Source organism: Theropithecus gelada, chromosome 6 (assembly GCF_003255815.1).
Source record: "Theropithecus gelada isolate Dixy chromosome 6, Tgel_1.0, whole genome shotgun sequence".
In the NCBI taxonomy this organism is placed as follows: Eukaryota; Metazoa; Chordata; class Mammalia; order Primates; family Cercopithecidae; genus Theropithecus; species Theropithecus gelada.
Window position 1 is genome coordinate 146,698,806 of NC_037673.1, and position 27,951 is coordinate 146,726,756.

The window sequence follows — 27,951 nt, forward strand, 5'->3', positions numbered from 1 at the left end:
CGGGGCAGAGGCAGCACTCAATACATACGTGTTGAGTGAATGAATGAATGAGTGAATGAATAGAGTGAATGGGACCAAATCAGAGTCTGGACTACTATCTTCGTCCTGCCCCTTGGACTTGCCCAAGTTGCCTGGTAGCCACTGTCCCTAGGACATCCAGAACCTGGCTTCCTGATCACCTGTGTCCTCCTTCCCAGAAGCTGGAGATTGAGGATGGGAAGAAGCCTAGCCCAGTCAGAGCCACCTCTTTTTTTTTTTTTTTTTTTTTTTTGAGACAGGGTCTCTCTGCATTGCCCAGGCAGGAGTGCAGTGGTGCAGTCACAGCTCACTGCAACCTCCCCCTCGTGGGTTCAAGCGATTCTCCTGCCTCAGCCTCCCGAGTAGCTGGGATTACAGGCATGCACCACCACGCCCAGCTAATTTTTGTATTTGTAGTGGAGATGAGGTTTCACCATGTTGGCCAGCCTGGTCACGAACTACTAACCTCAGGTGATCCGCCCGCCTCACCCTCGAAGTGCTGGGATTACAGGTGTGAGCCACTGCGCGTGGTCCAGAGCTACCTCTTTCTTGCCATTCCCACATGGAATCAGAGCAAACCCACGTGCTCCCAACATGGGACCTGAGTTACTCTCCTTGCCTTCTCTGCATGGACTTTAAGACCCTTCTGGCTCACCGTTCCACAAGCTTGTGCTCAATGCCTGTTTCCTGAGGGTTGCTTCTCACTGCCGTCTCAGAGAATCTAGCACAGTGGCTGAGGGCATGGATTCTGGAGCCAGACTCCCTGGGTTTGGATTCTGGCTCTGCCACTTACTTAATAGCTGTTCCCTTGGGCAAGGGAACGTCCAGTGCCTCAGTTTCCTTATATGTATAATGAAGATACTAATAGTACTTACCTTGTAGATTTGTTCTAAGGATTGAGTTAAGAATATGTCAATAGAAATAGCTAACATGTACCTGGTCCTCACAGAGAGCCAGCTGCTGCTCCGAGTCCTTTAGATCAAGCACTTATGTAAAGGATGCTGCATTATATAAAGAAGTTAGCGCAGTGCCTGGCCCTTGGGAAATGGAGTGTGGTTATTATCATCTGGGAATCTCTGAATTGGAACTTCCTCCTGAGGACATCCTGGAGTCTCTAGCTGGGGCAGGGATGTTTCCCAGCAGCCTGGCATGAGGGGGTGTGGCTCTGGTTGGAACCCAGGGCTTGTGGCCTGCCGGGAAGCTGGCCACACTGTTGGACAGCCCTGGCTATTTTCACTTCCTTCTCCTTTCAAGTTGAAATGTGTCCTCCCGAAACCCCCTAGATACAGTTCTTGTCTTCTTTCCGCCTTCTGCGGCCCTGAAGTGAACACATGCTTCCCCAGCCTCTATGCCCAGTCTTCTGAGAGCTGAAGGCCTCCAGGATGTGGTACTGACTCAAGCTGGCCATTTAATCCTTGAGAGTCCTGGAGCTGTCTAGATACCTCTCTGAGTATGCTCACACAATCTCAGGTGTGGCCTGAATAATGCAGAATCTCAGGTCTGGGGTAGCACTCTCTATCCCCTCCCCCATTCTGGATATTATACTTCTATTAATGTAGCCTGAGACAGTGCCTGACTTGGCTGTGTCTCCAGCGACTCAGGACACCAAGTTACCAACAATAAAGCCTAGTGGGCAGGAATCTCCCTAGCTTTGTTCTGTGGGACAGAAGATCTGGGGGCCTGGTGCTTCTTACATCTGGAGAAGTCCACTCTGATTCTGGGCCTCTACCATGCCCTCAGCAGCCCCACTGCTGTGTTCATTCAGCAGCTACTTAGTAGCAACCACTGGCCTTTCTCCTCTGCCAGCTGTTCACCCAGACAATCTGGGAACGCTCCCCTACAGATGGGAAAGCCCAGACCCCAGATAGGTTAAGACACTCTCTCAAGACCACACAGCATGCTAAGACTGAGATGGGATCAGTATTCCTGACTGATATTTCCCAGAATGCCTCTGCCCGAGGCAGAGGTAGCTCTTTAGTTGGAGAGGAAATTAATTTTTCATGGAGCGAATCTGGAGGGATCGGGGAGTGGGGAGGAAGCAGAGCCCCATGCAGCTCAGAGGGCAAGAGGCCTGTGCAGTGAGCCAGAGGGGCTTTGAAATATTAATGTCTCTTTCTCTCCTCAGGGGACTATGTTCCCTGGAGGATGACGTTTCTAATTAACTTTAATGTCAGGTCAGAGTCCACCCCACCAGCTGTTATTCTCACTTAGTAAGAAGACTTAACAAATTAACACCAGAAAACGGTTCTCTGGAAACTTTCTCTGAGGCCGGGAGAGGCTGGGGGAGGCACACGGACTCCTCTTTCGTGCCAAACACGGGGAGAAGCTCCTGGCTGACCGTTTCTTCCATCAGACATGGCTTCTGGGGTTTTTTACATGTGGGGAAACTGAGGCAGGAAACAGGGTCCCAGTCCTACCATTAATAAGCCATATGTGCCCTTTCTCCTCGCTAGGCCTCAGATTTCGCTCTGGAAAGGGGGAAATCTGGAAAGTGAGCCAAAATTCAGATTTGCAAATTGCCCCATCCTGATCCTCCAAAGCAGAGGATAATGACTGCAAATGTGAGACCTCAGGGATGCAGCCCAAAGCCATTACCCCAAGAGAAAAACGTCTTTGAGGGCTCCTAATTTACATTACTATTACATACAAATGTTGTATTCTATTCCAAATATTTCTCTGTCTGTTTAACATGTAAATTTGTCTTAAAATAATCTTTGAGTAAAATTGGTGCTCCAAGAAAATGCCACCTGGCTTCCTATCATTCAACCACGAACTACAGTTTGAAAAAAGAAATTGAGATTTATTAAACAGTTTCTCTGGACCAGACACATATGTGCACTTCATATGCATCTTCTCATTTCATCTGCACAGCAATGAAGGTTGGTACTATTTTCATCACCTCTTTACTGTTAAGGAAACTGAAGCTCAGAGAGGTTGAGCAAGTTGTCTGAGGTCATTCAGCGAATGGACTCCAGTGGAGAAGACAGAGCCAGACTACCTCCATGGTCCCTGCCTATTGCTAAGGCCAGGATTATGTGGCTATATCTATCCAGTCTCCTCAACATCCCAGGGCCCAACTCTTATCATTGGACAGCTAGCCTTAAATAAGGGGAACAGCTTAGAAGCACCATTTCTTGGCCTGCCACACACCCCTGGAGTCAAAATTCACAGGGGCAGGGCTGGGAATGTGGTTAGAACACTGGGCTTTTGTGAAACTAGAAGGCTGACTTGACCCTACCAGGGAATTCTTCAAGATAGTGTATTTTCTCATTCATTCCTTTATTTTTTTTAAAGAGACAGGGTCTTGCTATGTTGCCCAGGCTGCAGTGTAGTGGTTATTCACAGATACCATCATAGGTCACTGTAGCCTTAAACTCCTGGCCTCAAAGGATCCTCCTGCCTCAGCCTCCTGAGTAGTTCAAGATAATGTATTTTTACAAGTTGTCTCTGGTGCCATCACAGAAGATGGATTTGCTCTAGGGCCAGGTTGTGGTGACAGAGTATCCACAACCCCCCAAGTTGGGAATGACCAGGAAGGGACACACGCAGGGCGGGGCTCATCTTCCAGGCATCCTGGCAGCATCAGGAGGCAGCCGTGGTATGTGGTGTGTCAAAATTGCCTTAAAGCCTGAATCACAATTATACAAAAATGTTTCCTACATAATAGAGTGCTCTTTTTCCCATCTCTGAATTCTAAGGCAAAATATCTAAACTGGTACTGCTGAGTTCCCTCCAGGTCAACGGCCTTTTTTCATATTTCAGAGACTCCCCCACTACCAATACCACCAGGCATCTCTGCTACACACCTGAGTGTGTGAACCACTGAGCTCCCTGTCCTGGGGAAGGAGGAGGGCTGGCTGCTAACACTTGGAGGATCTGGTGTCCCCAGGGCAGAAGTCAGCAATCCCTGCCTCTTCCTCCAAGCTCCAAGGGCACTTTCCAGCACCAAGGCCTTCAGAGTGGTGGTTACCAGCCAAACTCTAGAATCCGACTGCCTGAGTTCAAATCCTGGCCCCATCCTTGCAAGCCACAGGACAACAGAGTACAGGCCAACGTACCCGGCCTCTCTGTCCTCTGTTTCCTCAGCTGTAGAATGAGGTTCACGGCAACACCTACTTCATGGGCTATTGTGACGCTCCAGGAGTCAGTCCAGATAAGGTGCTGAGACCGGGGTTAGCGCACGGCAAGCATTCTATAAATGGCCGCACTTATTACTATTTTTGTTTTGTTCTTGCTCACAATCCAGTCAGTTACCTGACACTTTACTTCCCCCACCTGAGAGCTTTTGAGGACTGCTGACCACTAGCTTCAGTGGCGCCGGCATCTTTGGTGGGTCTTGTGCAGTGTTTCCCATACTTCAGCCACTGGAGCTTTCTGGATTTTTCTCTCCTTTCCTTTTACTATTATTACTTCATGTTTTTTAAAAATAATAATAATTTTATTGTTATTAATAGTAATAATAATGAAGTAATAATAGTAATAATGGTAATATATAGTAATGAAGTAATAATAGTAATAATAGTGAAGTAATAATAGTAAAGGAAACTCAAAAACACTTATTGCAAAAGGAACATGTATATACCATTACCAAACACTTATGACTTGAATATGTTAAATTTTTCTCTAATACACATATAATATATATTCTCTAAAATAAGAAAACCCGCCGGGCGCAGCGGCTCATGCCTGTAATCCTAGCACTTTGGGAGGTCAAGGCGGGCAGATCACCTGGGGTCAGGAGTTTGAGACCAGCCTGGCCAACATGGTGAAACCCCCATCTGTACTAAAAATACAAAAAATTAGCCAGGTGTGGTGGTGGGCATCTGTCATCCAGCTACTTGGAAAACTGAGGCAGGAGGATCGCTTGAACCCAGGAGGCAGAGGTTGCAGTGAGCCGAGATCGCGCCACTGCACTCCAGCCTGGGCGACAGAGCGAGACGCCATCTCAAAAAATAAAAAAATAAATAGATAAAATAAGAAAACCTATCTACGCACCAGCAGTAGTTCTAGTACACCCCATGGGAATGGTGCCTCCCGGTGTGCCCAGTTTATAAGGCACCAGAGTGAAGCTCTCTGTAGACGAGCAAGAAACGAGGTTGGCACATGGGAGCTGTCAGGAAAAGGGGGTCTGTCCAGCTGGTTCCAGGAAGTCTAAGGGGTCCCCACACTGAAGGCCCCTCCCTACCTTTGGTGTCTTCATCCTCGATGGTGGTGTTGGTGCTCTCTGAGGATTCCTGCCAAAGAGAATACAGGAGATGGTGAGGCCTGCCTGGGAGCGGGACGAGGCATGGCCAGGCCCTGGCTGCCTGGTGACGCGGCTGGTTTCTGTGAGCCTCACAGGCTCTGCCTTCCGGATGCTGTCCTGAAAACCCTGTCAGATTCTCCAGCCTCAACACGGGGAGGGCCCAGCTGAGCAGGTGGCCGGGGGCTGGGGTGGGGGAAAGGGATGGCTGCAAGGAGAACCCTGGCCTTCCTGGAAGAGCTGAGGGGGGTGCTGGGTCCTTTCTGCTCGAGGGGGTGAAGAAGGGGTGTGGAGGAGCAGAGAGACACCATGGCGGCCGCAGAGTGGGGAGGAACACACACTGGCAGGGGAGGAAGAGAGAGAGAGGGAGGCCCAGTGTGAGAGAGAGTGGGCTCTTCAGAGGGGAGAAAAACCACACGACTGAGTGAGACAGCAATGGAACCAGAAGAGGGAGGTGGGCCACCATGCCACCATTGGACCCTAGACAGAGGCAGGGCCGGTGGCTCCCCTACCACCGGCGGGCCTGGTAGCCTTACACCAGCTCAAGAGGGGCCTCCGTGGCACCTACTACTTTGGCCAAACCAAGCCCCACCCTCGCCGCGATTGGCACAAACCAAGCCTGAGATGAGTCTAGAGCAGAGGGGCAGGGAGAAGCGAGAAGCCAAGGGCTGGACATAGGATTGGGTTCAGATCCACCTTCCTACCCGAGGAGGGTCTCAGGTCTGCTGTCAGCCTGCTGGTCTGGGCCGTGGAGTTGGAGGTGTCAACAGAAACACGCAAACAACACACACACACAACACACATATTGTCACACAAGGCACACGTACCAAGCACGCCCTGAGCACCCTCTCCCCGCCCCAGGTTCCCAGTGCAGCCTGCAGGAGGGAGGCAGGAGCAAAGGGTTCGAGGCCCAGCATTTACCGGCGTTAGGAGACGGCAGACACTCACCATTAACTGAACGCTGGAACTGGACTTTCTTTTCTGGAAAAACAAGGAGAAGAGATGGGACAGGAAAAGACACAGCGTGAAAACGGCAGGGAGCAGAGGAACGACAGGGGAGGTTTGGGAGGAGGATGGGCCTCGGGGTCATCCTCTGTAGTCCTTTGTCGGCTTGGCATTGGGACAAGGAGTCAAGGAGTCAAGGCCACCAGCAACAGTTGACCTGGCAGGGCCAGTCCTCGGCCTGAAGCTCTGGGTCCTCATGCACACTGTCTGGGTCTAGCAATCTAACAGCCAAGCTCATGGCCAAGCCTCCCTGGGACCAGGGCTACCCACCCTGCCTAACTCTGATGGCAAAAGCCAATCCTGGCTCTGGATGCCAGTCACTGGAGGCCTCCAGATTCCAGTGCTCTTGAAGGACAAAGGGTGCTCAGGCCTGGAGGTGAGGCCCAATGTCTTCTCCTAGGCTCCCCGTGCATCTCGGCTAGGAGGACCTCATTCCCAATTGACTGTCACAGTCACTTGGGAAACTTGTTACAATAAACAGAACCAGGTCCCCTCTGAGGAGTTTGATAACTACGTCTGGGGTGCGGTCTGAGCATCTCCATTTGAAACAATATCTGCAGGTGATGCCAAAGCAGGGCCAAGCGTGGGAGCCAGTCCTCTAAGTAGCCTTTGAAATCCAGCTTGCATTCACAACCTCCCGGTGGCTGGCCTATTCCACCCCTTTATGCTGATGGAGAAACTGAGGCTCAGCCAGAAGTGGAGCTGGGTCTAGAACTTGAGTCTTTTGGCCCTGCCATTCAGCCTACACTAGCATTTTGGGGATTTGTAGCACCCCCTATATTGGCTGTGGAACCAAGAGAGGGAGAGGGGGACAAATGTAAATTACCTTCTCCTTCCCTCAGCTCTCCAAGCCAGGAGTCTTAAAGACTCCCATTCACAGAAGGTGGTAGGTGAAGACTGACCCTTGCATTGCACAGATGAGACACTGAGGCCCAGAGAGGTGCAGTGGTCTGCCCAAGGCCTCACAGCAACCCGCTAACAGAGCTGAGGCTAGAACCCAGGCCCTACATTCAGACTCTTTCCTCTGTCCAGATCTCCAGGCACCCATAGTCAGACCCCTCTCCAAAGGCTCATCCTATCCTAGATGCCCTTACACCGGAGAGGCCAGGAGGCCCCTCTGCCTGCTGCAAAGAAGGGACTCAAGGAGCCCACAGGGTAGGCCTTTGCCATGGGAGGCGCTGGATATGCCTTGAGGGTCTCAGGTCTAATTCTGGGTTTCTGACTCTAAGATCCAGTGAGCCTCTGCTTGCCAGGAACTCAAGGCCCTGTGCCTTCCATCCAGGGCCTCCACAGAGGGGACAGGGTGGCTTGCTGGGCACTTCCAATGCCCATGTGCTCAGAGGGGCATAAATGCTCACAGACCCTGCATTTTCCCCAGCTGGGCTGGATGGTGTGGTTTCCACAGTCACCAGCCTGCAGTCAGCCCCTCATCTCCTCCCCTCCCTTCCCCTCTCCTCCCTCCTCTCCTTCCTCTCCTCCTTCCTCTTTTCTTCCTCTCTTCCCCTGTCTCCTTCCCTCTCTCCTCCTTCCTCTTTTCTTCCTCTCTTCTCTTCTTCTCCACTCCTCTCTCTTTTACTCTGCTCCCTGACCCTCCCCTCTCCTCCTTCTTCTCTTCCTTCCTCTCCTCTCATCTCCTCTCCTCCTCCCTCTTTTCTCCTCTCTTCTTTCCTCTCCTCTTCCCTTGCCTCTCCTCCACCTCCTTCCTCTCTTCCTTCTTCTCCTCTTCCTCTCCTCTCTTCTCCTGTCCTCTCCTCTCCTCCCCTCCCCTCTCCTCCTTCCTCTTTTCTTCCTCTCTTCTCCTCTCCCTTCCTCTTCCCTCTCCTCAACTCCTCCTTCTTCCTCTCTTCCTTCTTTTCCTCTTTTCTCTCCTCTCCTCTCTTCCCCTCCCTTCCCCTCTCTTTTCTTCCTGTCTTCTCCTCTCCCTTCCTCTTCCCTCTCCTCTCCTCCTCCTCTCTCTCTTCCTTCTTTCCCTCTTTCCTCCACTCCCCTCCCCTCTCTCCTGGTTGTCCTCCTTCCCTGGCTGGAGCCAGGCCAGGCACAGAATGGGGAAGAGGCCAGGTCCCACACAGCTCAGCTGTCAGCAGAAACCTGAGGAGCCGCGCAGGGGCCAGGATTTTCCAGGCGGGACACGAGGAGGAAACACAGAGCAGAGACTGCATCAGAATCGGACGCACAGTGACAGGATGGGACATGGGGAGAGAAGTCACGATGCACAATGGGACACCAACAGGGGCAGTGAGTGGGGCTGAGGGGAGTGAGCAGTCGGCCCTCCTCCTAGAAGTCCAGGCCTAGGGGTGGCCAGGAGGGGGACGTTGCTTCTTGGTGATAGAAAGGCTTTACTTCCCTGAATCACAAACGATGATGCTAATAATCTCGCGTTGATCAGCACTTTAGTTCGATTTAAAGGGACTTTCACTGAAAGTAGAAATCTCCCTCTTTCACCAAAAGTAGAAATCACATCTCTTAGAACTACATGTGGAAGCATGGTTCCAAAGTTAGCAAGGATGATAGAAACAGTACAGTCAAAATTCGCCTTGAAAAGCCCTTCAAGGCCCATAAAGTACAATATAGCATCATATCTCTGCCATTCCTGCAGTGCTGGAGCCAATCACTGCCTCTTCAGTTAAGCCCCGGATGAAATGGGGTTTGTCTCCAGCCACGCAGCGGTAGGAGGAACGTGTGCCTCCCCACTGGGCTGAAGGTGAGATAGTTAAAGGAGCCTGTGATGTGGCTCCACCAGGCCCTTCTGCTGTGACCCTCTCACCAGCCCCCTGCAAAGAACTGCTGTGCTCCCCTGGAACAGGCAACAGAATCGCTGGCCTGGGTCCCCCAGGGGGAGAACGGTAGGGCCCAGACTCAAACCCATGGCTTCTTGACTTGCCATCCAGTTTCAATCATACTGAAAATGCACCTGGACCCCCAGCTCTGCTGTTCTCCCCACACTCCTTCCAGGAGCAAGACATGGCAGGCCAGGTTCCCCAAATCCTGGGCCAGGCCCCCAGGTTATTCTCATCTTCCAATAGGACTTCTTCCCTCCTCCATCCAAGGGAGTGAAGGAGGCTGAGCTACAAAGAGATGGTTGGGCCAGGAGTGGCCTTCGAGCTCCTCTTCTTCCACACCCAGGCCACCCTGAGAAGTGTGTCCTGCACTGCAGGAAGCAGTGACGCTTTGTCCAGCTGTGCCCACTGGAAAGCCTGCAGTGGCCAGCAGAGCCCCACCATGCTGTGAGCTGTCCTTGCCATCTGACAGCTTCTGCTTCCTGGCCTTGCCCTAAAAGAGCTAATTAGCACTTCTTCCCAAGAACCAGCCTGATGGAGGCCTCTCCTGACCCCTTGCCCAGCCTCTACCAAGGCCACATCCAAGAGCCAAGCAGACCAGGGCAGCTTCTCGCTCTACCTCCTTAACCCACCAGTGTCTATGGTCTCTGTCCCCACATCCCCCAAATCGGGGCTAGGGAGTCTGCTTTCCCCAGGGGGCCCAGCACCCCTAGCTCAGTATCTCCACACAGGGGTCAGAGAGGGCCCCAGCTGTTCCAAAGCTGGCAGCTCCACACTGCACATCCCTCCGTTACCCCTACACACAGAGGGGTGGGGAGTTGGCTCAGGGTTAACCCAAAACAGCAGGCAAGCCAAAATTCAATGCCAGATTCCATTACAGGATTTGAAATGAGTGCCTATTAACTTTATAAATTAAGTTGACTTTAGATCTGTGGTTTTCAAATATTCTTGAGAAAACTTTGTTTTCAAGAGAAATCTTACCCAAAAGTCTAATACATAAAATAGAGGAAAGATAATAGTGCCTAGCATCTCGCGAGTGTGTATTGCATACCAGCACCATGCTAAGCTCTATACCAGCACCATGCTAAGCTCTCAACGCGCATTGTATTAGTTAATCCTCACCAATAGCCTTAGGAGGTGGAGACCTCTTTTAACCTCATTGCATGAATGAAGAAGCACAGGCTCAGGGAATGTAAATACCCAGTCAAGGTCTAGCTGCAGGCAAGCCCAAGGGCTGTCTTCACCATGGTCATGTTCTGGTTGAAGTGGGTATGAGAAGCCCAGAACCATGTAAACCTGGCACCTTCCATATCCCACTGCACTCCATGTACTGCCAGAGGTGCCTCCCCAGTCAGTACCTTTGGGATCTGAGTTCAATTTGAAAACCACTGTCTTGGACTAGTAACCAGATAATTATGCATTTCTCTAGCACCCAAGATGAGAAGGGAGAATAATTAGATAGGATTTTCTTGCCTTTTTTGTTTGTTTTTAAAGCTGCAATCTTGGAAATGATCATCAAATTCACACCCCACTCATTGTACTTATGGGAAAACTCAAGCTGGGAGGAGAAGGCTAAGGGCAGAGGGGAGACCCAATCCTGGCCTTGGACATCTAGCCCAGACTCCCTCCCATGCAACCTTGACAGACCAAAACCAGCGGCCAGAGACCATAAATGCTTCTTTAAACAAAGCCATCAAGCCACCAGCACACCTGGCTGTATTCATACAGCATCCCACACCTTCCAATGTCCCGGGCACACCCCAGCCCTGGGGCCCTAGCCAGGCAGGGCTCTAAGCCCAGAAAAAGGCAGGGTCTCAAGAGAGGATAAGATTGAGTGGCAGAGGAGGAGGGAACTGCAGAGAGCAGGGGACCAGGCCCCAGAGAGCAGAGGGAGAAGAGAGAAGAGACGGAAGGAGGACCGCAGGTTGTGGAGGGACTGCAGGGTAACTCGGGCTCTAGGGGTGGGACAGGGCAGGCCCTTGGAGCCAGGAGGGGATTCTGGCACTGAACCAGCACCAGTAGGCCTTGGCGGGAGGGGGCACCTTGGAACCCAAAGCCTAGAGGAATGGCTGTCCATCCTCCACGAGCTTTCTGGGTGGGACTAAGCTGTACAGGGGGGCAGGGGCCCCATCCAGCCCATACATAGGCAGGACGGAGGTCACCCCTCATGACCATTTCTGTCATCTCCTTGCACCCTCTCTTGCACACCAGCTCTCCAGCCCTGGAGAACCACAGAAATCTCCTTCTGACCTGCCCCTTTCCTTGCATCTGCCCCAGCCCCAGCACAACTGTCACTTCCACCCTCCTCCAGTCCCCCTTCTCCCAACTGCCCCCAACAGTCACGGCGTGACGGTGGGCACCGAAGCCCAGCTTTTGGGTCTGGAGACAGCCTGGCCATGAATGTGGCCCACGTCTGCCCAGGACACCATCAGCAAGGCCCAGGTCTTGCTCCAGGCCTGAAAGCCGGTCTCTGTTGGCAGAAGCGCTGCCAGAGCCAAGCCTGCCAGGCTCCTGGAGGGGCTTACCTTCACACCATCGCTCTTCTTGTTTCCCCCACTCTTCCCTCCTGTGGAGGAGAAAAAGTAGAGGGTTAACAACACCAGGCAGGGCACCAGGGCCCACAGGGCGAGGAAGAGCAGCATCCACAGGCAGCCGGAGGGCAGACCGCAGGGAGCAGAGCTGGCCCAGTGATCCTGGGGGAGGCCTCCTCCTCTTCCTCCTCCTTCCTCCTTGGCAGCCCAGGGACTGCCAGTCGCCCGCTGGGTGGGCCTGGGTTCCCCGCCTTCTCAGCAATCTCAAGCATAACCCTCTGGCTTCATGGGTTGAGGGAGGTGTCCAACACGTCCCAGGACTGTGGGCTGCTGTTTCAGCCCGGGGATTCCCTCTGAATTCCCGTCACCACCGTGCTGGCGGTGGCCAACCCTAGGCCTGGCTGCCTGGCCCCAGGCTGGACACGCCCTCCCGGCCCTGGCCCTCTCTAATTTTAGCCCCACGCTGCTGCGGAGGTCATGTGTCAGCCCTGCCTACTCACTCTGGACAGCTGCAGGCTGCGTCTGACGGGTAACAAGAAGCAGATGCCCCCACTGGGGCCCACCCTGCCAAAGCACCTATCCCCTGCCTCTCTCCTCAGGCCATATAGACCTCCCCAACCTTAGACTCCAGAGCCCCATGCTGGCTCTGGCTATGGCCCGGGTGGCCGGGACAAGAAGAGCAACAGCTCTCTGGGAGCCTCCCCTGCTGTCATTTCCCCTTACCTCCCTCCTCACTTCCTGGCCAGAGCCCTGGAAGTAGGCATCAGCCAGGAAATGGCCTGAATGTCCAGCCCTGCCCACTGGCATCCGGCTGCTTCAGACTTAAGCAAATGCCTTAAATGCAACAAGGTATCTGCGAAGTACTTAGCACAGCACTTGGCACATATGCCGCACATGCTCAGGAAATGGTAGCCATGATAAGACTTCTCCTGGTGGCCTTGAGACGGGGAGTTAGGAGGAGAGTCACATGAGCCACTGATGCCTCAGGGGCTCTGAGGCATGGGGCTCATGGCAGGTTACCTTCCCAGTTACCCCCACATTTCCACCTATGATCCCTTCAAGGTTCTCATTCCAAGCTCCCTACTTGCAAACCAAGGCAGGTGCCACCTCTGGATCCAGAAGCTGACAGGAATGGCTGTCCATTCGCCACAGGCTTTGGGGGGTTGGACTAGGACGTGCGGTGGGGCAGGGGGAGTGCTTTCTCCTTGAGCCTCAAGGTTGACGCCCCTCTCAGCTCCAGCCTACTGTCACAGGACTGTGGGTCCAGTGAGGCCACACCATCTACTTTTCAAGAGACGAGAGCAATCTGGAGTTTTCTATGAAATTTCCTAATTTTTAAGTGTTAGAAACTCATTTGAAAAATTTTTTAAAACACCTCTACTTCCACAAAGCATATTAACAGATTCAATCCAGCTCACAGGCCGCCATTTTGTGAGCTCAGGACTAGAGTTCTCTAGGGTGCTTCAGTTGTTAAAAAAAGACTCTGACTGTGTAGGTAGCTCATCTTTCAGTTGACGGAATGGCACGATCCTTGTCCAGGGAGAGGGTGGGAAGGCAGTTTAATGAGGTGGGAAAAGCCCAGTCAGAAGTTCTAGTATCTGCCCACCTCTGGGTCTCACTCTTCCCAACTGGTTACATGGGCAGGTGGACCCACTCAATGCAGTCGGTTGCCCCCTTCTCAGAGCTGCCCTCTTGCTGTGGTGCTGGCCACAAATCTGCAGCAGCTTTCTCGGCTGGCCCCAGCCCCAGTCAGAGGGCCCCTCGGGTGAGCTTTACTCTATCTGCTATCTATATCTGCTCTGCTGCCTGCCAGTGGCCTGCGCTCCCCCAGAAGGAAGCCTCTGGCGGGCACTGGCCCCAGCTCTCTCTGATGTGCCAAGAGGAGCTTCTTGCTAAACCCTGACAATAATCCCTTCCCCTTCTCTCTGCGAAGCCACATGCCTCAGGTGATTGGGCACTCCCTGCCTTAACCAGCCCCGTTTGGCCAAGGGCCTGGGACGCTCCTGCCCTCGACTCCCTGGTGACCCAGCCCAGTTAAGGGCACTTGCTCTGGGGTTGGTCAAACCTGTGCTGAATGCAGGCTCTGCCTCTCTAGCCATGCGACCTGGGACAAGTCAGAGCTCACCTTCCTGAGCTTCTGCTTCCTCATCCCAAAAATAGGAATGGCAGCACCCCCAGCATCCCCTCTGCTACCTTGTCATGCAGGCCACCTGAGTGGAAGCACGGGACTGCGTAGCACAGGGCTCCAATCATGGTGGGCAATATTGTTACTCCCTGGACCTGGCTCCATCCCACCTAGACCTCAGCCCCCTGCAATCGGAAGCCTTCCCCTCTAGGCAGTCCGGCCTGAGAACCCCAGCACTGCTGTAGGAGTGGGGAGCCAGACTAAATCTCTAACCAGTCCTGGTGGGCCCTGGGCTTGCTAACGTTTGACCCCTCTTCACTTCTGGGCACAGGCCAGGGCAGGTGAGCTAAGCCCTTAGTCACAGAGTCCTCTGCAACTCGCTCTCCTCAGGCCCAGTGACCTGGGAGCATCCAAATATCTGACAGGACAGTGCCCCCAGTGAACTGGTGCAGGGCTTACTGGGGACCCCAAGGTCCTGCCACCTACCGGAGAAGTTCCTGGTGGCCAGCATCGTGGTGAGAATGGCTCCCTGCAAGAGATAAGAAGAGGGCAGTAGGAGAGGAGGCCGGAGTGAAGGGACACAGGAGGGACAGAGAGACGGGAGGGCCATGGAGAAGGAGAGGCAGGTACTGCATTCAGAGAGGAAGCCAAAGCCTCTGCCCAGCCCCTCCATTTGTCCCAACCCCAAACCTGGCCCAGAGCCCATCCCTCGCCCCCGGAGAAGTCGGGGTGAGCTAGGCTTTAGCCAGCACAGCTCCTAGGACAAGGCCGCCCTAGGGGCAGATATTAATGGACCCCTTGGCCTGGCCCAAGCTGATGAACTTAACTTGAGGGACACCTACCAGCAGAGGCTCCTAAAGACGATGGACTTTTCTTGCTTGGGCAACAATAGGAGACCTTGTGTCCCCACCTCTTAGCCCTCTGCCCCATGCTGAGAGCATCTTGCTCCAGGACTAGCTCATCCCTCCATGTCCCCTGAGCTCAGAGAATCCAGGAGGACCCTCAATGTGGAGAAAGCCTCTTCCATCAACAAGCAGGCTGGGGGTCAATGGCCCCTTTGGTTCCAGAGCCATCTGATTCAGACCTGACTTGACACCGTCTGAATCCCACTGCTTATGATGTTAAGAATCCCTGATTCTGATATTTTGAGAGTTCCTCTGTGACACAGCTTCCACTGCAGGATGGGGATGGGACTCAGTTCTCCTGGCATCATGCTGGCCACCACCCCTTAGTCTGTGTCCCCATCCTGAGCCTCCACTCCAGGCCTAGGAGCGGCAGGTAAGGATGTTCCACAAGAGCTGGGGCCTCTGCCTCTTCCCTCATCATCCCCAGTGTGCTGATGACTCCTCTGTTCCACTGGCCAGGGTCCCCTTAGTGCCTGGCAAAGGCCAGGCCAGGAGCTGTCACCACCCTGAGAGCACACAGAACCTGCAAGAATGTGAAGCTCTGGGCCCACCTGGGTCCCACTGAGCTTCATCGGGGCCACGATCACTATCTGAGTGCCTCAGCCATTCCTCCACAATACTTGGCAGCTGGGGCCCCTCCCCCATGAAGGTCTCATATTCAGTCACGTCTCATCCCCAAAGCTCTCCCCAGCCACTCTGAACCACTTGTGGTGCCCCTAAGGGGTCAGGCACACTTCCAAACTTCTGCACAAGCTGTTCCCTCTGTCTGGAACACGTTCCCATTCTTGTTTTCTTTTTTTTTTTTTTTGAGATGGAGTCTCGCTCTGTTACCCAGGCTGGAGTACAGTGGCACGATCTCCCTCACTGCAACCTCCACCTCCCAGGTTCAAGTGATTCTCCTGCCTCAGCCTCCTGAGTAGCTGGGATTACAGGCATGCACCACAATGCCTGGCTAATTTTTGTATTTTTCGTAGAGATGGGGTTTCACCACATTGGCCAGGCTGGTCTCAAACTCCTGACCTCAGGTGATCTGCCCACCTCAGCCTCACAAAGTGTTGGGATTACAGGCGTGAGCCACCGCACCTGGCCACACGTTCCCATTCTGACTTTAACTTGGTTAATACCTGCTTTTCCTCCAAGGTCTCAGCTTAAACGCCCCTAGCTCCAGACCCAGAATACCATTGTCCTGCTGTGTTCTCCCACCACCTTGAGGCTTGCCCAGGCACAGCACTCACCACTGCCCCGTAACACCCCAGGAGCTTGTCTGTCCTCTCCACTAGAGCAAGGGCTCAGTCACTTACCGCTCACTCCCCAAGCCCAGCCTGCTGTCCAGCATGCAGCAGGTGTTCAATAAATGCTTATTGAATCAGTGAAAGAAAGAACTAGTGAGCGAGTCTCCTGGCCGCTGTGGAGACCCAGGCAGAGTTAGTCCCATGGCCAGGACTGTGGAGGGTGAGGACCTGTTACCTTCAGTTTCCTCCTGGCATTGAACTTCTTCAGGCAGTCCACGGTCTCCTGTCTGTGCATGCAGGATGCCACGGTGGAGCGGTGCTGGAGGAAGTAGGGGAGAGGGCTGTGAGTGGAAGGCAGGCTGGAAGACAGGCGACCCAAGAGTACCACTCAGCAGGGCATCTTATTGGAGGTGTGGTTGACATCTTGGGGAGAACAATCCATTGCTCTAGGGGATGTTTCAGGGTGTTTAGCATCCTGGCACCAGACATTCAATGCCAGTAGCACAGTCAGTTGAATGCCAACCCAGAATACTTACTCCTCGTTTCCACATTACCCCTGAGAACCACAGCAGGGGCAGTCTCTTGGATTAAGCCCTCTCAGCCCCATGGGCCAGGGGCAGGGCCAGTACTCTGTAGGGGCCTGGACCATGAGGTCTGGAGGGGCTCCTGGGAGAGGTCCTGCTGAGGGAGGCTCACCGAGATCCAGGGGTGCTTAAGGGCTTCGGCAGCTGTGATGCGTTTGGATGGGTTAATGGTCAGCATCTTATTGATCAGATCCTTGGCTTCCGGGGTGACGGTGTCCCATTCTGGTGATGGGAACTGGAAGGGGCAGAGAGGCCAGGTTTGCCCAGCCTGCCCCAGGCCACCCCTGCGATCCCCCAGCCCCTGACTGGCAGGGGAGCAGGCAGGGGTCCTACTGCCCATCCACGCGGACATCTATACCAGGAGGATTTGGGGCTCCTCACTACAGGGGAGGGGCAGGGCCCCCTGGCCCCGTAAATATCAGAACACAGTGGAGGGAAAGGAGGCCTCCCTCCATCCATCATTCTGAGACTGTGCCTTATTTGGAGAGCAGCCGGCCAGTGGCTTTAGCCCAGACTTCAGAATCAAAAGGCCTGGGTTCAAGTCCTGGCTCTGCCTCCTGGGTTGTGTCACCTGGGTAAGTCACATGACCCCTTGAGCTATCTCTAGAGATGTTATGAGAACTAAATACAATATAAAACATATAGCACAGAGCTTAATAGCTATCTGCATAAAATCAATATAGCTTGGTAGTTAGAAGCATGGATGGTAGAGCCAGACTGCCTAGGTTCATATCCCACCTCTACCATTTCTTAGCTATGTGATTTGGGCAGTTACTTGACCTCTCTGTAGCTCAGCTTCTCTGTATGTAAAATGGGAATAGTAACAGTACCTATGGCATAGATTGGTGTGAGGATTAAACGTAATAATATGTGTAAAACATTCAGAAGAGTGCTATAGAATTGTTAGCTATTATTTGTATATATGAGAGAGAAAGAGAGAAACCCTGGCTTGGGAGGCTGCCTCTCCCCTACTCCTCACTCCATTTTGGTGCTGCTTCTTGCCTTCTGGGGCCCCACAGGATAAATCTCCAACCATTAGGCACAGCATGGTAACCACCTGGCCCTGGTCAGCCTTCATGCTCCCCTGGGGTTCACCCCTGCACCAGAACTAGAGAGTGGCTTGGCGCTGGCTTTCATTGGAAGGGCACCAGAGGATGATGGGGGCTAAAGAGAGGAGCGACACTCACATCATAGGCGCCGGCTTTGATCTGCTGGTACAGGCGGTGCTGGTCCTCATCCCAGAATGGGGGGTACCCAACCAGCAGGATGTACAGGATGACCCCTGGAGAGAGGATCAGAGAACCTTCAACCCGCGGTGGGGAGGAGCCATGGGGGGAGGGGAGTGATGGGAAAGGAGAGAGGGGGCCCCAGAGGCCAGGGTGCAGCCAGGGGCACTAAAGGGCCTTAGGATGAACTCACCACAAGCCCACAGGTCCACAGGCTTCCCGTATGGGTCCTTCCGCAGCACTTCTGGGGAGAGGTATCCAGGAGTCCCTGCAAACCCTGCTCCCAGACACACAGACAGGCAGACACATACACAGAGGTTGTCTCGTAAGTAACCTGGAGCAAGATCCTGCTGGAAGAGGGGATGAGGGTTGCTCTGGAGCTGGGGAAAACAGCCCCTGCCCCTCAGGTGCACTTGGGCTTATATTGTGCAACCCCAGTCGGCCCAAGACAAAAGCCTGATGAGCCAGCAAAGCCTCTAGATCAGACCCACAACTACCTAGCACACCTGTCACCACTTCCCACTTCAGAGCCAGTAGTAATCAGTCACAGAGCTTCTTCCTACTGGGTCCTGACTCAGGATCATAAGCTTCTCAGCGCCACTTTTCCAGGAGCCACTAGCGATCCACTGCTGGTGGCTTCAAGATGAAATGCACCTGCCATGTCAGCCCCAGGCTGAGAGCTAAACCCTGGCCCACTCTGCACCCGCTTGTTGAAGTTGGTCATGGGACGTCGGGAGGCCTGTCCTAACTGACTTTGCCCCTTGGGTAAGTCTCTTTATCTTCTAGTCCTTATTTCCTCATCTGTCAAATGAAGGATTAGGGATTTCTATCTTAAGTGCCTCCCAGTGTTGTTGAGAGGGTCAATTGAAATAATGGACACCCAAGGTATTCTAACAAGTAATTTTAAGAATAGTTACAAGTCACTGAGTGTATATACTATAAGCATTGGGCTGAGCTCATCATATGCCTGGTCACATTTAATCCTGACACGACTCCTGTGAAACATACAATTATTATCCCCATTTTACAGATGAGGAATGAAGGCACAGAGAGGTGAAGTGACTTAGCCAAAGTCACATACCTTATAAGTAGCAGAGTCTGGATTTGAACCCAGAACTCTGGTTCTTAACCATGTCTCAATATTGCCCACTAAAAAGTACTCCCAGGTAGCTGAAAGAGGCCCAGTTATACCAAAATCACAAAGCAGGCTGGATCGTCTGAGTTTAAGTCCTGGTCTATCCCTTTTAAACTTTCTTGACCTTCTGCAAGTTTCCTGCTGTTTTTTTCATCATCTTTAAAATCAGGATAATAATCTCAAGCACCTAGACTATTAGAGCAGCTCTGTGGAAACTTCCCTAAGGCCTTCAACCACAGGGAGCCCTTCGGGGAGGAGAGATGGCAGAGGGGAGTGACAGGAAAGGAGAGAGGGGGCCCCAGGGAGCCCTGTGGAAGCCCGTAGGTGCCCATGCCTGGGCCCTGGGGACACAGATGGGTGCTGCCCACTGGCTCAGAGGCTAGGTGGGGCAGGGCCTCTGCTCTACCAGCCCCGGCTGGCCCAACAGCATCTCCAGCCATACCCACTCAGGCAGGGGCTTCCCAGAGGCTGGTGTGTCAACACAAATGGGTGCTGACCCCCAACACTCCTGCCAGCCCACCCCACTTACCAAACCATGCCTGCTGCTCCCCCTCCACCTCTATGGCCAGGCCAAAGTCTGCCAGCTTCACTGCGGCACCCTTGAGCTTGGAGGCCAGCAACAGATTCTCAGGCTTGTCAGGACCAGAGAAGAGGGAGGAAGGGGAGGAAAGCGCCAAGAGACAGTCAGCAGATTCAGAGCCTCACCTCTGGGGGCCTGGGCTCACAGGAAGAACAGCCCGGCCCTCCGGGGCCCCTGCTCTCATCTCCAGCCCCGCCTCAGGTTCCTGAGTCTCAGTCCACGAGACGGGACTACCCTGTGGCAAGACCTTCATCCGCTACAACACAAAGGCCCTTTCTCCATTGGCCACTCCTCCCTCCCCACTTCAGGGTCTGGGGCCGGGCTGAGGTGAGAGCGGGGTAGTACTGTCACCACCACAATAAGGAAGCAGTAGCAGCAGCAGCAGCATTGATTGTGCCCCTACTATATGCCAGCCTCTGGTTAAATGTTCTGTGTGCAACATCTTATGTATCATCTCAATGACCCTTTTGGGTAGGTATTATTACCTACATTTTCCACAGAGGCCTTCTTACGCCCCTTGAAACAGTCCGTCTTGTTTCCACCTCAGGGCCTTTTCGCTTCGTTTTCCTCCTCTAATTTTTTTTCCCAAGCTTCACAAGGCTGGCCCTTCTGCTTTGCCCAGCCCTCAGTCTCATGTCACCCCATGGAGGAGACCCTCCACGGTTACTCTGTCTAGAGGGGAAGCCCTCAGGCATCCTCTGTCTTTGCTCCTGTTGTTACCTTCATAGATCTCATCACTATTTGCAGTGATTTTCCCCATCTGTCTATGTGCTTGTTCATTATCTGTCAGGGGATGTGAGTTACTTATCTGTCCTGTTCACCACTGTATCACCAGCACCTAGGTTGGGGGGCCACACAGCAGGCACTTCATCAGTATTTGTCATGTATACGAAGATGAGAAAACTGACGCTCAGAGAGGTTACGTGACTTGGCCAAGATCACGCAGCTGGGAAGGGATAGAGCCAGAATCAAGGCAAAGTCTGACTCTATCTTAACTGCTCTAGGCTGAAAGATGATAAGGCTGATACATGGGGGCAGCGGCTGACTTGGGAAGTTCCCACACCTGGCCTCTGGGGCATTGAGGCTGCCACTTTGCACTGGCTCAGCCTCCAGAATTCCTCCACTTCCTGCTGGTCCCTTCACTGTGGGACTCAGGATGGAGGGGGCGCTAACAGTGTGGGCTGATTTAGATAGTCCCAGTTTCTTATCCCAGTGCTGCCCACCTCTATGCCATGACATGTGGGCAAATTATTTCACTAATCTGAGCTTTAGTTTCCTCTGAGAAAAATGCCTACCTTATGAGGTGGTGCATGGATTAACTGAGATAATCTGTGTAAGCACTTCGCTGTGGCCTGCGGTAAGTGTTTGGTAAATGTTAGTACTCCTATTTTCTGCTTGCAGAGGGGCTCAGAGTCTCTGAAGACTGTTGGTTTTAAGTCCTCCTCTGATCCCCTTCCCAGTGGGACTTCTGAAGGGCCCCACCTCTGACCTTTCCCTGTCTAAAGCTAGGCTGGACCCAAACAAATATAGCTCCCTCCGCCTGGCTCAAAGGCCTCCTTTGTCCTCTGGGGACAATGTTCCTAACATGTCCTGGGTCTCAGTAGCTGTCCTGCCCTGATTTGATGAATGTGTCACTAATTATTGTATCCAGAGTGGCCTAAATTTGGGCTGCCTCTCCTCCTTCCTCCTCCAGTGCAGGGGCTGCAGCTATAATGGGAACAGGCGCTCTGGGAGAGCCGCCCTGCAGTCTGGCTGGAGACCCTCTTCGAATGCACACTCGTCTCATCTAGACTGAGCCACAGGGAGCTTGCCTAGGGCTCGGGAGAGAAGCCATGGCCTGCCCAAGACAGTCAGAGAGGGGCAGGGGCTCTCTTCAGAGCACTGTGCCCCAAAGAGGGACCCAGACCAGTGGAAGCATTCCCAGGGAGGGTGCCCAGGATGAGGATGGCCTGGAAATCACATTCCAGGGGGACTGTGGCAGGGGTGGGTACACCCTGCAGAGGACTTAGTAGCTACAACAAAGCTGCTGGAGTCCCTCTAGGGCTCTTCCAAGCTGGAGGTTTGGTCTCTGTGTGGTTCTAAACTGCAGAACTGAGGTTCAGGGCAAAGCCTCTCCAGCAGGGAACAGCGTCCCCCAGTGGTGCAAGGGGCTACCCCGTGGGAAGTGAGTTTGCCGTCACTGAAGAACAAAAAGCAGAGGTTTGATGGACCTCTGGCAGAGTCACCCTAGAAGGGTTTGCTGAGGAAGTAGGAGCTGGATAGAGTGGCCTTTTGGCACCAGACTCTCAAGGTCACAGGATCTGGGGTTAGAAGGCCAGAGTTCCCCCACCCTAGCTCAGGACAATTGAACTGCATGTTCTTGGGCAAACTGCTTGAACTCTTTAGGCCTTAGTTTCCTGCTCTGCAAAATGGAGACAATATGAACTACCAGCCACTGATACCATGAGGCTCAGTAGCGGAGATCCACGAATTCCCTGCGGAAGGGGCAAGGCCGTACAGCTGGTGCCAGTCCTAGACTCTGCAATCTCCTTCAGGTAAAAGGAAGGAGAACTGCACGGGACTAGAGTCTGGGTTTTCTTCTCCCCTGGCCTGCCACAGATGCAGGAACAAGACTAATAATGCATCTGTATACCAGACCCTGTGCTATCTCATTTCACATCCTCACCAACCCTTTGCAGAGGTTGCTATGGCATTGTAAAGAATCCGAGGTTCAGGAAGGTCATGCTACTAAAGGCTGCATGGCTAGAGGGTGGCCTGGTTGAGATTTGGACCCAGCCTGCCTTCTTCCCCACCCACTATAGCCAATCATGACAGTGTAACTGCAGCTCACCCATCCTGGCACAAAGCACGTGGGCTGGGAGTTGGAAGAGCAGGGGGCCAAACACAGATGCTCTACCTTCCTGAGCTCAGTTTCCTCATCTGAGCAGTGGCAAAAATAATCTCACTCACCCCACCTGCCAGCCTAACACAGAGAAATTAAAGGGATTCTGATCATGTCCGGCTCTGCAGGAGTAGGGACGTGCAGAGGAGAGAGGGGCTCCCAGGGTGAGCCACACCCACGGTGGGTTGCTCACCTTCAGGTCCCGGTGCACCACCCCCATCTGGTGGCAGTGCAGCACAGCCTCCAGGATCTGCTGGATACAGTGACTAGGGAGAGAGAGAGGAAGGGGTCACGGTGGTGTGAGCACAGGCCTCCCCTGGGAAGCTGACAGCAGGCAAGAGTGCCCTGTCCCCAGGTGCCATTGCCAGGCAGCAGCTGACACTCACCTGGCATCCGCCTCACTGTAATACTCCCGGGCCACGATATCTTCAAACAGTTCCCCACCAGTGACCCTGGGGAGACAGGCACGGAATCACCCTCCGATAGAGGCAACAGGTGCTGCCTCATCTGGAGGAGTCTCCAAGAAGCTAAGGATGGGGACCAGGGACCTCAGGATCTCAGCCACAAAAGGGGGGGCCCCAGGGTCACTGGGGTGTCCCCTGCTGCAATCCCCTTCATCTTCCAGAGCACCCTTCCATTGACTCTAGTCCCCTCTCCTTCTCCATCCCTGGCCCTTCTTCCCCACCTAACCCAGGCTGGAGTCCGGAGGTTAGGGACACTCAGAGCACATCACTAGGTTCATTAGGAAGCCTATGGCCTCCCCCATGGTTAATATCTCAAGGGCTATTTTTTATTTTTTATTAGAGACTGGCCCCATCACTAATTTTCATTGCCATACCAGGAACTACTGTGGCCTAACATTTCATTATTGCTTCTCTTTGAATCAACACTCTTCAAAAAAAAATTAAACATATTCCAGAAGGAAACTTTATATTGCCACTGAAAATGGAAAACCAGCATCACTGGCCACAAATAGAAGAGAAGCAAAAATAAATATGGGATGAAAGCTAAAAGTGTTTGTTGGTGTTTTAGGAAAGTCAGCTTGCACTGCTTGGGTGGCAGGCCCACCACATTTGGGGAAACTCTGGACCACAAGAGGGAATTCAGCCCAAGAGGTCCAGTGAGGCCATCCCTGATTAGGCTGCCCCGACATCCTTGGCACATCCCAGGGCGGGGCCAAACTCACAGGTCGAAGATCAGGTAGTGGTGTCCCTCCTCTGAGATGCTGTCATGGAGTCGGACTGTGGGCGGTGCAAGGCAGTTGGTTACAGCGGGACACACTGCTGCCCAGGCCCGCCCTCCCTCTCTCCCTTCCCCTGTATATCCAACACCCCACGCTCCCAGACAGTCACTGAGTACACACCAGGTGCCAGGTGCTTTGACAAGTGCCGGTGAACAAGGGCTCACTGCATTGAGTCCGAATAGACCTCAGGCATTGCTGAAACGGGGCTGGGCTTAAACACGAAAGATGCCTGTTTAGGTCAGAGTTTAGTGCCCTCCCCTCTCCGAAACCCTGTTTGGTTGCTGGGCAGGCCTAAGTCATGGAAAGCCTGTGGCTCCAATCTCTGCCACTTACTAGCCGTGTGACTTCTGGCAAGTTGCTAGGACTTTCTGAGCCTCTCTTTCCTTGCCTGGACAATGAAAATGAAACCCCTGAACTTGCAGGCTTGTTATGAGAGTTCCAGGAGGCATGCAGTTGGTGCTCACTCAGTGCTGCCTGAGCTAATATCCTGCTCTGCTCCCAAGTCTGAGGAGATCATGGAGCGTGGAGGCCAGAGGCAGGAGTGACAGGGTCCCTGTGTTCTGGCTTGCTGAGGAGCTGTCATCTCTTCACACCCCATTTACCCAGAACAGAGGCAAAGCTCCCAGGAGCCCAGGGCTCCCAGCATGCACCCCTGAGCTATTAGAAGGAAGGGCCTGAGTCCTCGAGCTGACTCTGGGACCGCATCCTGTCAGTCAAGAGCAAGTTCTCACAAGACAGGGCTCACATCCTTCCCCGCACCACAGCCTAAAAATGTCCATGCAGGGGCGTGCTGGCTCGGTGAATGACGATTCATCCGCACAATGGAAAATGGCACAGCTGCTAAAATAATGCGGCAGTTATGTATCTACTCGTTCAGAGTCATCTCCAAATTATGTTGCTTGGTGAAAAAGCCAAGTGCAAAACAGTATGTGTAGTACTTTTTTAAAGGATGTATTTAAGTTTATATATGGCATACGTCTCTCTGGAAGAATACAGAGAAGCAGGCACTGGGGGCGCCTCTGGGGAGGGGAATTGGGGGAGTTGGGTCACGAGAGGAGACTCACTTTTCACTATGAATCCTAGTGCCATCTGAATGTTTGCCAGGTGCATATATTTCTGACTCAACATTGAGTCCCCTGAATTGTTTATGGCTCTCATAATTGTACATGAAGTTTAGAGACAGGCAGGCATCAGATACCCCAGAGCTGGTGCCTGTAGGGAGAGGTGGATGGGCTCCAGAGATGGAGAGGGAAGGGGCACAGATTAAAATGAAAATTTAGGCTGGGAGCAGTGGCTCACACCTGTAATCCCAGCACTTTGGGAGGCCGAAGCAGGTGGATCACCTGAGGTCAGGAGTTCGAGACCAGCCTGGCCAACATGGTGAAACCTCGTCTCTACTAAAAATACAATACAAAAATTAGCTGGGCGTGGTGGCGCACACTTATAATCCCAGCTACTCCAGAGGCTGAGGCAGAAGAATTGCTTGAGCCCAGGAGGCGGAGGTTGCAGTGAGCCGAGATCGTGCCACTGCACTCCAGCCTGAGCGACAAAGCAAGACTCCATCTCAAAAACACAAAAACTAAAATAAAATAAGATAAAATTTAAAAAAATAAAAATTTAGGCCAGGTGCAGTGGCTCACCCTGTAATCCCAGCACTATGGGAGGCCAAGGCGGGTGGATAACTTGAGCTCAGGAGTTCAAGACCAACCTGGGCAACATGACGAAACATCTCTAGAAACATCTCTACAAACAATACAAAAATTAGTTGGGCATGGTGGCAGGCACTTGTCGTCCCAACTACTTGGGGAGCTAAGGTGGGAGGGTTGTTTGAGCCCAGGAGGCGGAGGGTGCAGTGAGCCAAGATTGCCCCACTGCATTCCAGCCTGGGTAATAGAGTGAGAATGTCTCAAAATAATAATAATAATAACAACAACAACAATAATAATAATATAATAATAATAAAATGAAAATTTAAAACATTCTTTAATGATGACACATATTTATAAATAATAACTAAAAGATGTTTTAGATATATTCTAAAGCAAAATTTTAAATCTTAAAGGCACATGTAATTCTGCTTTAATTCCTTTCAACATTTTATTATAAAAAATTCAGGCCGGGCACGGTGGCTCACGCCTGTAATCCCAGCACTTTGGGAGGCCAAGGTAGGCAGATCACCTGAGGTCAGGAGTTTGAGACCAGCATGGCCAACATGGCAAAACATTGGCAAAACTCTATTAAAAAACAAAAATTAGCTGGGTGTGGTGGCAGACGCCTGTAGTCCCAGCTACTCGGGAAGCTGAGGCAGGAGAATTGCTTGAACCTGGGAGATGGAGGTTGCAGTAAGCCGAGATCACGCCACTGAACTCCAGCCTGGGCATCAGAGCAAGGCACCATCTCAAAAAACAAATAAATAAATAAATAAATAAATAAATAAATAAATAAATAAATAAAATTCAAACATACAGTTAAGTGAACACCCAGATGCCCACTACCTAGGTTCTATCATTAATGTTTTCCTATACTTGCATTACTACATTTCTATCCATTCCTCTGTCCATTGATTTATTTAATTTTTAGTACATTTCAAAGTAAACACAGGCTTAATTTTTAAAGTGTACATGTGTATTGGCTGGGCGTGGTGGTTCACGACTGTAATCCCAGCACTTTGGGAGGCTGAGGCGGGCGGATCATGAGATCAGGAGATCGAGACTATCCTGGCTAACACAGTGAAACTCTGTCTCTACTAAAAATACAAAACAAAATTAGCTGGGCATGGTGGCGGGCACCTGTAGTCCCAGCTACTCAGGAGGCTGAGGCAGGAGAATGGCATGAACCCAGGAGGTAGAGTTTGCAGTGAGTCGGGATCATGCCACTGCACTCCAGCCTAGGTGACAGGGTGAGACTCCATCTCAAAACAAAACCAAAAAAAAAGCATAAATGTGTATTTAACTGTATTTTTGGTGTGTAGAATCTGGCAATTCTATACCCGGGCCCTGCCCAGAGCCCCTTTGGTAAGTTGGTGCATCCAAACCCTACGTGCTGGAGTGTGGGATGCTAACAACACCTGAATCCCTGACTCAGGCTCTGCTTCCAGGGAACCTGACCTAAGATGATATATGTAAGTATACAGTATTTGAGAAGGCACATATATCATATATCATATGGTAGCACATATCATTAAATGTTAATTCTAGATGTGAGGTTATTGGAGATACTTTAAAAAGTATTTGTCTTCTCATTTATCTGCAAAAAACTTGTATTGTTAGTGTATCAAGGTAAAGTTTTGCAAAAGACTCTTCCCTCTCCCTGTCTTCCTCCACGTGTTCTCTGGGGAGTGAACTCCCTCCTATTCTTTCTGGTGGGCCATGGTCTCTAACTTCCCTTTCCTGAGTGTAAGAAGCTCTGAGAAGCCAAGCTACAGCTAGAATCATCTCAGAAAGGGCTTTTAGAACCACGGCAACAGGCTTTGGAAGGAGCCCAAGAAGACTGAGGTCCCAGATCTACCCTCTGACCCGGGGCCTCAGCCCCTTCAGAGAACGTCCTCGGGTCTCAGGGAAATTGACAGAATTGAGGGAGGTTTTCTCCAGACCTGACTCTCACTCAGATGGTGCCTTTGTGTTGATGGTAAGGGGCACACTGGTTGGAATTCAGCCCCTACTTTTGCTGTGCACCACACGCGTGATGATACTAGAGTTGGCTTCAGTCCCTGAGGTCAAGGCACACCTCAGAGCCCAAGAGACAGAATTTCTTGTTTCAGGGCTGTTTTCACACACAAAGCCTCCCCTCCCATCACTGGAGGCTGCCTGAGGATCGACTCAGCCAGAACCCAGAATTCAAGGGCCATAGGCTATCATCACGGTCCTGTCTCCCGGTGGAGTGACTGACGTGTCTGCACCCATTGAGTCATTCTGTCACTTTTGACTGTTTAAAATATTGTCATAGAACAAACAAATCTGTAACCTAACTTTTTATTTATGAAGCTTGATTCATGCACTTCTGGCATGCCTGTGATTTTCCAACCATGCATTTTTTTCTTGGAGGTTGAAGAACAGTACTTGTTCCCTTATTTTTGTGTCCCCCTGACACCACATTTGTGATATCCACTTGGGAAGCTAAATAGAAGGACTAGGAACAAGGGCTCTGGAGTCAGACTTGCTGAGTTCGTCTCCCAGATCCACTTCTTACAAGCTATGTAGCTATGGGCAAATGACTTAACCTCTCTGAGCCTCCCTTCCAAACAGTAGTGCTAACACCATTGGACTGCTGTGGTCATTAATGTGATGATTCCTGTAAACCACTTAGCACAGTACCTGGCACTAGGAAGAGTTCGATAAATGGAGATATTGTCATCTTCGTCACTGACCTACCATGCTTCCCTTCCCCACCACAAATCACCTACTAAACTTTCAGTTTGTCCCTAGCACAGTCCAAGTCCCCTGTGCCTTGGGGTGGCCTTCTAGCGTC

General features: G+C 52.1%; 1 protein-coding gene across 3 annotated transcripts in view; it reads right to left on the reverse strand.

The window, feature by feature from the left end:
- CAMK2A (calcium/calmodulin dependent protein kinase II alpha) overlaps positions 1-27,951 on the reverse strand; it is a 70,373-nt gene that overhangs the window by 14,232 nt on the left and 28,190 nt on the right. For 2 of the 3 annotated variants that reach the window (XM_025387196.1, XM_025387197.1), the window contains exons 4-14: positions 23,428-23,482; positions 22,628-22,693; positions 22,435-22,507; positions 19,310-19,412; positions 17,839-17,922; positions 17,607-17,701; positions 16,532-16,654; positions 16,071-16,154; positions 14,185-14,227; positions 11,568-11,608; positions 5,204-5,252 (exon numbers count right to left, since the gene is read on the reverse strand). In XM_025387196.1, the coding sequence (XP_025242981.1) occupies positions 5,204-5,252; positions 11,568-11,608; positions 14,185-14,227; positions 16,071-16,154; positions 16,532-16,654; positions 17,607-17,701; positions 17,839-17,922; positions 19,310-19,412; positions 22,435-22,507; positions 22,628-22,693; positions 23,428-23,482 (816 nt within the window). Of the gene's footprint in view, positions 1-5,203; positions 5,253-6,208; positions 6,242-11,567; positions 11,609-14,184; positions 14,228-16,070; positions 16,155-16,531; positions 16,655-17,606; positions 17,702-17,838; positions 17,923-19,309; positions 19,413-22,434; positions 22,508-22,627; positions 22,694-23,427; positions 23,483-27,951 lie in introns of all 3 variants that reach the window. The other variant, XM_025387195.1, reaches the window with a different exon arrangement.